The sequence below is a fragment of the Drosophila sulfurigaster genome, chromosome 3 (assembly GCF_023558435.1).
Source record: "Drosophila sulfurigaster albostrigata strain 15112-1811.04 chromosome 3, ASM2355843v2, whole genome shotgun sequence".
Taxonomy (NCBI): Eukaryota; Metazoa; Arthropoda; class Insecta; order Diptera; family Drosophilidae; genus Drosophila; species Drosophila sulfurigaster.
The window spans coordinates 2,011,732-2,021,911 of NC_084883.1; the positions used below are offsets into that span (position 1 = coordinate 2,011,732).

A 10,180-nucleotide genomic window follows, 5' to 3' on the forward strand; every position below is an offset into this window, starting at 1 on the left:
ACGAGATTGAGCTATCAAGATATTTATATGTTTGGTTAGCACCAGAAACTTGAAAAAAATATGTAATTTTCGAACGAATTAATAATTTCTAACCGATAAAAAACTTGCTAACTTATTATTAAAGCTTTTTAATCTTAATATGTTAATGGCATAAATTCACTGATTGAAATGATTTAAATAAAAAATTTATATTATCTAAATTGGATAGCGGGTATCTCAACTGTAGATTTCTTGTTGCACTTATGACACTAAACAAAAAAAAATTAATGTGTGACAAGCGAAAAAGTGACTTCACTGTCAACACTATTTCGCAACCCCGCAAGCTGAGACTAGAACCATGAGCATTCGACATTTTTCGAATTTCGAACAGCGTTAGCGATTAGCACCTAATATAATTCAGTCGTCGATCGACAGTGCAATGCATACATATTGTTAGTCAAGGGTAATTTGCTTTTGTTGCAATAATTAAGAAAGCTTGGAAATGGGAAATTCAAATATTTATATAAAAAGTTAATTTAAAAAAACGATAATGTTGCTGACAGTAAAATAACTTTTTTCGCATGTATGCAATTTAAATTGTCACATGCATGCAATTTAAATTGATAGTAAGTTGTCAAGGGAAATTATTTAGGGAATTTTGTTAAACTGTTGCATACTTTTGAGCTTAACAATTTTATTATAAACTTCCCTTTTTTTGCAGTAAATAGACCAATATTTCATGTATACTTTTAGGGCGCCCTGTAAATAACAAACAAATTAAACTCATATAGTTAGTCGTATCTAAATTTACAACAGTTGTTCTTGGCGTGAACAGGACATAGTGTCCTGCTGACCCAGACACCAACTGACTTGCTTGTTGTCATGGAAAAATGGTCAATACCAAACAAAAGATAATTGTTTTTGGGTAACAGTTAGGTTTAATGTACAATTGCTTTTTGCCTATTTTAGAATTATAATTATGGATTTTGGTTGATTTTTCTATAGAAATTACAGCATACACTTAAAGCTCTGCCTTCTCCTTCTTTTCAGCGTTCCCTTTGGTCAACTTCGAGACGCGGAATGCCTCTAGAATGTTGAGCTTCAGCTGCAGTTCCTCCTTCTTGGCAGTCGTAACCTTGCCGGCCTTGAGACGTAGCAGACGCTTGGTCTCCTCCTCGACAAAGACATATCCATGCTCATTGATTTTCCTCATGTAAACAATATACACCTTGGCATTCGTCTGCTCCTGCGGTTTTTTCAGCATCTGCTGCTCTGCAAGCATCTTCTCAATAAGCTCCAGCTGTTCTTTGCTATCCTTGTTGGCATAGTTTTTGAGGGCATCGTTGAACTGCTTTAGGCAGCCATCGCGACCAATGTAGAGGGGCGTATTGCTGCTCACAAAACTCTTTAGATTGTCGAGAGTAACATCCAGATGGGCTGGGAATCGCAGATAGTCCTTTAGGTTGCCCTTGAACAGAAATATGCCCGGGAATTGTTTCTCGTCCACCTTGAAGCGTTCGCCCAATCCCTTGTTCTCCAGCTCGCCGTAGTCTTTGATGCCAACGGTGGCCACCAGGAGTTCATCGGTTACCTTGTGAGCTGCCTTGGAGAGCTCACCGAATGCCTCATGCTTATCGCCATAGGGAAATGCAATGTCGAACTTGACCAACGCGTAGGGAAAGCGCACAATTGTCTTGTCAAAGTTGATCTCATCCAAGTCGACGCAGCCGCCGCAGGAGATGGCCCAGCCAAGCCTGGCCTGGAATGCTGCCAACAGCATTGTCAACAACAGCTTCATCATTTTTATGTTTCTTTTTATAATATTTTGGGATTTTTGCACAACTCTTGGAATGCAAGAACTTGACCCTTTCCTGTCGGCTTTAGATGTCACACTGAGATCAAAAGCCGCGAGAGCTCGACGAGAACTGTTTGGTTGCTATAGCCACGCGGCTGACGTTGGCTCTCAGCTGCCTCACCTGCTCCCCCGACTGCTTCGTCAGCGAGAGAGTGAGTGAGAGAGACCGCTTCGAAGAGCGTATGAAGAGAGCGCGTGTGGAGTTCTCGATCGAGTTGAACGAATTTTGAACACGTCAGTAGAAGCCGTTGGCTATTTGTTGAGTCTTTCGTTTTGTGCTTTGTTCGCTCTTCTGGCCTAAACCATGCGTCCTCCACCTCTTCCCCTTGCAAACCGATCCAGACTTATGTAACGTCAGAATGCCGCAGCAAACAACTGTTGTAGCAGTTACGTTTGTATGTTTCGATGCGACGACTCGATTTGAAAAACACAATTTTATAATGTTTTTTTTTTAATGTTATCTGGATGCTGATAGAATTGTCATTTGACTAAATGATTTCGTTCAGTTCAGGTTGAGCTGCAATCTCGCTTAAAGCGAGTAACCCGATTAGCCATCATGCAGAGTTTTTTGGCCAATGAGGCGTGCTCTAAATTGTGGTGCGTAATTTCGTCGTTGTCATTGCCGAATGTCATTAGAGTACACACATGAGATGTCTGCGTGTGTGTGTGTGTGTGTGTGTGTGTGTGGCAAATGACAGGGAGCAGAGCGGAAGTTGTAATTTGCAATTGGCCGAAAAAAAGAAAAGCGGCCGAAATGGAAACACCTGCAATGCAAGGAGGTGAAGTAAAACCAACTAACCCCATTCCTAGCAGTGGACGAAGGGTGGGGGCACAAAAGAAAACAAGCATTTGCCACAATTTTCATTAGACTCAAATTGAAATTTTCCGACCCGCAACAGAATGACCTCGTTCCCGGCTGCCCGCTGCCCAATGTCTGTTGCCCCTTCCACAATCCCAACAGATAATGGACATTTTCGGCAATTGTCAATTAATAATTCATGTGCGCGGCACACACATGCCATGGAACCGCCTTTGCCCCGCACCAGCACCAGCACCCGCCCCCCGCTCCCTGCTTCCACCTGCTTGGTTTGGTTTGGTTTTTCATTTGCGGTTTCGTTTGTTCATTTGCGACTCGGCCTGGAAAATTGACCATCGGACATGGCACGCAATTCGGAAAAGCATTTTGGGCTTCACACGATCGATACCCAGTTCTCTATGTGCTCTATGTGCGACTATTAAATTATCTTTTGATGGGTGGGCGTAACCTGCAAGTGGGCAGTGGACAGTGGATAGCGGGTAACGGGTGACGGGTAACGGGCAATAGTTCGTACTCCTCAATGCGCAATATCACGAATATGCTTAGCATGTGTGTGGCCTCCACCGTACAGTCTCATCCGACGGGGACTCAAATCTGGAGCTGCCCATGCGTACATTGGCCGTCAACTGTCAGCCAAACAAAAAAGCCGAAAAAAGGGCTTTGGTAATGGGCATTGTTAGGCCCATTAGTATTAGCCATATTGGGCACAACATTATTTGATTTAGCCTGGCGAAAAGTGTTCCCCCGACCCCCCAAACAAGGACTCAGCACTTGGTTGTGTACACAGACTACTTTCCGCTGGACTTTCGTCGGTCGCCTGTCGCCTGCCGCCTGTTTGCGCTTCATACATTATGCAACACTGGCCAGGCAATTTGTTAAGTACACCCCAAGAAAAGGACTTGTCCCCAAACTGCAAACTAAAACGCATAATTTCAGTGTGTGTGCTAACCGGTTGTCATTTTCATTCTCTGAGGCCGTGACGAGCCTTTTATTTTTAACACCCAAACACGATAAGGCCAATACGTCATTGTTATCCTTCAAGCTAATTGCCAAACGTAACTGAAAATCCTTCTGACATTTCCATGAAACCATTTGTTCTTGATACTTTTCCAGCACCGACTTTGGCTAACGAGCTGCTGCCCTTAAAAATAGCTATGTGCGGCGATTAGTTGTTTATTATTAGATTAGGTTTTTAATAGATCGCATAAATCAAACTCTCAAAAGTTAAAAAAGTACCTCAGCTGACGTTTGTCCCGAAGGTGTACAACTCTCTGGAATGTTACTCTCTTAGACCACTAATATGCAGGATGAATATAAACATTTGTGTTTATAGCGCAATACTTTAAATCTGAATCATTCGCCTAAAATATTATATGTTATAAGGAAACAGGAAAAATGCATTATTATTCTTGAAATTTTATTATTACAAACAAGTAAAAGTAAATGAATAATATTGAATAATTCATGTTTACATAAGTAAAAAAAGTATGTCTAATTCAGGCCTGTTTATCCACTATTAGTTTTAAGGTTACTTACTACTCAAATGTTTAATAAATAAAAAATAAATTTTATTTTCATAGAACATTACGGATAAGTGAATTCGAATTCACAATAACACGTCATCGTCTTGTAAACAACCCTATTTGTAACGATTTTAAGAGCAAATTAATAAAATTAAAAATAGCATTTGACACTTTTATCCTAGTGGTGAAGATTACCCAAAAACTGTTGATTGTTGTGGCTGAAACTCTCCATATAAAATAGGTAGAGTTGTGACTTAAGCTCCCTATGTAAAACAGGTACTATTTCCACCCTTTTTATCCTTTCAGTCGAGGGGTATTGGACTGTAAGTGTACTCGTTGTGTGCGCACATGTGGAGCATTAATAATATAAATTGTGCGGCTATTACGTACGCTCAATGAATGGTATTGGGAATGGATGTGGAAGTGGAAGTGGGACTGAGAAAGGGGAGAACTAATAACACAATGACCTTTATTATGCGAAATGGAAATGACCAACATGTGGCCTATCTATTCTGACCTGGACTGGGCCACTCAATCGACATTAGGGTGATAAGCGCGCAAATTTCAGAAATTCACTGGAATTTCAATGCCTGCAATCTATCGAAGAGATCTCTAATGATTGCCACATTCTATTCTTTAGTTGCCTTTTATTGTTGGCCAATACGCAGTTAATCGTTTCGGCTGCGTCATGTGAACGAGGGGGCTTGCTCCTGCTTGGACGTTGACTTTGTTTTCTTGAATACCCTAAGGCCATAGATAAGGCATAGAAAGAATAGTTTGAATGCTTGGAATTGGCTTCAAATGTAACCAAACGAACTTTTTATGCTTTCAAAGACAATTATGACAGATATATTTATTTGAATATTCTTTGAATGTAGAAGAACACCTTGAAACATTCACAACTTGTCCTGAACATATAACAAGAATTGAATAGTAATGAATTATTTTTAGGGCATCCTTCAGTCGTGCAGTGTTTTAATTTTCGTTTTTGGCAGCGGCAAACTAATTATGTGCAGAGGCAGGGGAGCATTGAAGCATTTCTGGCCTGACCATGAATTTTTCATGTTACAGGCATGCGACTGATAATTGTAGATATAACACAAGTAGTAAGTACGCACTCACCTATGGGAACTGGTTGGCTTGTCATTGAAATTTTAGAATAAAGTTTTCCACTTGTGCTGTGTGAGAACATGAGCACCGAGGACCACTTGTAAAATTGGAAGCTCATCAATGTTTTATACAGTGGCATAATTCCATAAATGGGCCATGAAAGCCACCACCTGACCCGACCCTTGACCATATGCTCCTTTGGCTCTGTCCTTTCGCTGGTTCTGTTCAATCGTTTCGGTTTAACAATAATTCGCATGCCCAAATCCAGAATGCTAACGAAACTGACTCAGATCATAATTGGTATTTATTGAAAATGCGTTTTTCGTTAACCCATTGCGACTGTTACATCACCCCTTTCGGCCCTCACTTTGTCCACTTGAAGCCACTTCTTTGTTGGCGCGTGGAAAATTGACTTTTTAACGGGACAAAAACTGAGGGTTGTGCGTGTGTGTGCGGTCTTTGCCTGCGTGTATGTGTTTATCGCTTTTCATTTGCATTTATTGCCATTTTTATATGGCCGAAAGATCATCTTTGGCAATTGAAAGTGTTTAGCGCAAATTTGTTTTCAATATTTGGGTGCGCACCCAATAAACCCAAATCGAGTTAGTCCAAAACCGAAACCATTTCGTGTGGTCAGTTTAGGCCTTTTATTGGGTCTCAATTTGATTGCAAAATATTCTCTTTTGCTTTTTTATGCCAATTGCGTGCTGTGAATACAATCGAATCCAATGAGAGTCCTGCCGTGTCCTGCAAATGCTCAATGCTTACAAAAAGATGTGATAAATTCTGATATCACCGAAATTAAAATCGTTTCTTTGCCAAATAGCATATGCAAGTATGAACAAGTATCGAATAATTCTGTATAAATACTATATTCAACGTAAATTCATATAATTTATCTTAGAACTTCTCTCTTATAATGTAAGTAGTAATGTGAAGTGATGATTGCTTCAATGAACAATTTTTAAGGTTTTCCATTTTTAAGAGACTTCAAAATTTATCAAATGAATTTTATTATGTGATTAAGAATTTGCATTTTTTACTTACAAAAATAAAAATAATTATAATTGAAAAAAGACGATTTCATGAACTTAAAACAAATTGAAGGAAAATTTTCATCACCTTCTGTAAGTTTAAGGTAAATAAATAAGAGCAGCATATTCTTAGCAATAGTTTTAGGATTAAAAACTAATATCTATTTCAATTTGTGTTGCAGTTATTTTATCTAAAATTTTCCAAGAATGATATTTTTGTAGTATATATTTTTAGATCATAGTCGAGCTGGCATTTCATTAAAATTAGGGTTGCCTTACGCTTCATAATGAAAATGAGAGCAACGTTGAAGTTGTGGCCTGATTAATGATTCGAATGCATAATTACGAATATGGTCGTTAATTACGCTGCTCAATATTTGTTGAGGAATCGTTGGGGGCACTTCAAATCAAATATTCCCCATATGAGGAGTCCTTCTTAGACTTGAGTCCTTAGGCCACTTTCACTGTCAATCAAATGTTCTGGAGTGGGAATGGACTCTAATGATAATTTCTTAAGCGATTGACCAAATACCTAACGGAAAATTCCATTAGAATATTATAAGAGAGTAGATGGTCTGTATGTCTATGGTAATTAGCCAAAATAGGCCAACACAGTTGCCATGTGTGCTTAAATGGCACGTGGCTGGAGTAAGTCTTGTGCTGACTATAACTACTCCCGATCATCATCTCAAGCAAGGGCTATCTTCGAGCGAGTTTAGTTTGAACTTGAAACACGCTGGGGAAATGCGGCGTATAACAGTTTTGGTGGCAACTTGCGAGGCGCATGCGTCAAACTCAGTTGGGAGCACAAATTTCCAATGCGGCTGGCAATTTGAAGTGTTTCGGGGAGCGTTTGTTTACAAACATTGCTAAGAGAGAGCGTCCCCATCCTTTAGGTGTCCATCGTGCTGCATTATCCTGGCGAGAACGCATGCAAATATTTTTAATAATTGCCTCCTCTCCACTTGTTGCTGCTGATTGCAAAGCGTTTCATGTGGCATGTAGCACATTCGAAAGGCAATTACTTAGTCCCGTGGGCGGACGGGAAGGACAGACGGACAGACGGACAAACGGACAAACGGACATGTGGATTGCTCAGATAGACATGCAAATTGCTGTTTCACGATACCCTATCTCCCGCCCACACAACCTTCTGGGTCTAATCCTTCCTCGCCATGGTGTAGACTGTTCTTGCGTTCCTCATGACATTTTGCATAGCTGCACTTAACATTCTTTTTCGCTTTCCTGGCCCCCCTCACAGTGCCATCATTTGGGCTTTTATTTTATAACGTTTTAGCGCAAAACGCCATCAAATCTAATTGGCAATGTCGCGACAATGTCCCGCTCGCAAATTGCCGGGCAGCGTTTTGATTTTTTGCACTGATTTCACTGCAATTGTGGACTTTAGAGTATCTTCATTTGAAATGGATTCACATGATAGTCAATACACATTTCATATTTAAGCATAATGGGAGTAAAAATGACACTCAACTTGGGTACATTAAAATATACAGTATTTATTATCATCTCTCAGCTCACACTCGTTACAAGGTCATATTGTTTATATTCTTGCACTTAGAACAAATTCGCACTTATCTCGCGCAAAGTTTACATTTAAGAATTTGAAATCAGAGAAAATGAAACGACCTAATTGCGAGTATTGATATCTTAAAAAATTCAACTCAAAATGGGAAGTTATTCAAATTGCTGGAATACTTTTTATAAAATCAAATATACTTTACTGATGGGACCTCTCATCTTCAAGTTCAACTTCATTGATTATGCTGTTTAAAAACATTTAAAAGGTGCTCTATTTCTACTTGTTTAATTTACAGAGATATAATAGTAGTAAGAAGATCTTACTATACTGCTATTTTATAATAAACGATTTCATAGAAAACATTATGGAATTGATCTCTAATGTCGTAAATATAAATCTTTTAAAAGAATATGGTATTTATGAAATTAGGTTCGCACAAAAGTGTGTTTAATAAAATTATTTAAAAGTGTTTGTAATAATACGAAAATATTTTATTTGCGAAGTCTGTTATTTAGCTTTTAATGTATTTAGCTGAAAATGTTTTTAGATATACAACATGCTTGCAATGATTAAAATACATCTTTGTACAATACTTTTAATTATAGGAATTGTGAATAAATGAAAATCGAGTACTGAATGAATATAGTAGCTATAGCTCACATTGGAAACGGTTTTAGTAATGGATTTGGAGGTTTCATTAAAAAGTAAGTCAAGAATTCTTGTTAATAAATTGAAGTCATTGCCATTGATTGGTCTGTGTGGTATGTGGCAAGGAACATTGTGTAGAACAGAAGTTGCATGATGAGGGTAGTAGGTTGCCGGTTGCACACATTGCACTTTTGCGATTAAGAGGAATGGGAATTTAGTGGCATGGAGGCGAGTTAATGGCAGAGGCAACAAACTTGATGCAATAGTCGGCCACAAGTTTTGCTGGCCTTTCTGAAATTTTAGACTGACCTCAACAACAACATGCAATATGCAGGACTTTCGAAAAAACAACAGCAACAAGAACAACACGAAGAAGAAAAACAATAACAAAAATATTCGCAAGAGGATATTTCCACGCGCATTTAAAAATGCATGAGCTAAAAGCACTCAATGCGGTCGGTTATCGTGTCCCGTCCGTGGTCTCCATCTCCTCCCTTCCTTCTCCATGTCCTGCCTTTCTGCAGTCCTGCTGTCCTTTTGTGTGTGCCCCTAAGGGGGTTTGGCGTTGCACCCCATCGGGAATGCGGTTAGCTTTGTGGCCGTTTGCAATTCTTAACAGGATGGCGAGTTGACTGACTGACTGTCAGACTGGCTAACTGATTGACCGACTGATGCATTGACCGAGCGCTGCTTGCACGTTTGCAGTGTGGCGCGCAGTTTTTATATCTAAACTATGAATCAATGCATTAGTCAGTCACCTTGTACGCTCCACTTTAATTACTACTTTTTATGCTTCCATCTTGCTCTCCTCCACCTCTCTATCTACTAAATGCTCGCTCTTCTCGCTACACGCTTCTAATTTAATCGTTTGCTGACATTTTTTTGCATGTTGCGACCACAATTTAAAAATTGCATAGAACAAATAAAAACCAAATGGGGGAAAGAGGCCGAGCTGGAATTTCTGCCATGGAACGTAATAATATTACCCTTTCTCGAACTCCCTTCGTCATAAATATTGCATTACAATAATTTGCCTTGTTGCAGGTCGCGAGTTGTCGCGCACTTTGCAATTGCGAATTGGATTTCATGTTAATGCAAAGTTCTTATCGCGCCACATGTCCCGTTGACGTTGCAACCTGGGTTTCAATGTATAAGGGAAACTAGGTGGCAAGTAGCTTAGTCCTCAATGAGTTCATTTGTTTTCCATTTGCTGTGCTGCCATTTTTGTTTTCTTCATTTTTTTTTTTTTTTTTTTGCTAGTAATTTCATTTAATTACGAAGTGGAAGGATTAGTGATGGCCATCGGCGATGTTGTCGTCACTCATCGAATATTCAAAAGGAACTAAATAAATAGCAATTGAGAGTAGTGTGTACATTTAGGTTTTGTTTTTATTCTGAATGCAATTGTGGTTTACAATTTAATATATAATATATTGAATATTATATAAACTTTCATTTCATTTTCGTTATTTTCATTAAACTTTTGCTTTTGCACATTCAATATATACTTTATGACATAATAATTAAAGGTAGCTTTTCTCTTGTAATTAACAGTTTGTAATATATATTAAAAAATAATAAACATACAAAATACAAAATATAAATGGATGCAATTACTCCAAGACGTTATGGATAGCTCTCGTTCTCGTTATAGAAGTTATTGAACTTGTAGAC

The 10,180-nt window shown here is 38.8% G+C and overlaps 1 protein-coding gene across 1 annotated transcript; it reads right to left on the reverse strand.

The window, feature by feature from the left end:
- Positions 1-894: 894 nt before the first annotated feature.
- Positions 895-2,293, reverse strand: LOC133843230 (protein windbeutel). The gene has a single exon (XM_062276673.1). It carries the CDS (start codon positions 1,778-1,780, stop codon positions 1,001-1,003), a length of 780 nt encoding a protein of 259 aa, XP_062132657.1. The 5' UTR covers positions 1,781-2,293; the 3' UTR covers positions 895-1,000.
- Between the last annotated feature and the right edge of the window lie 7,887 nt (positions 2,294-10,180).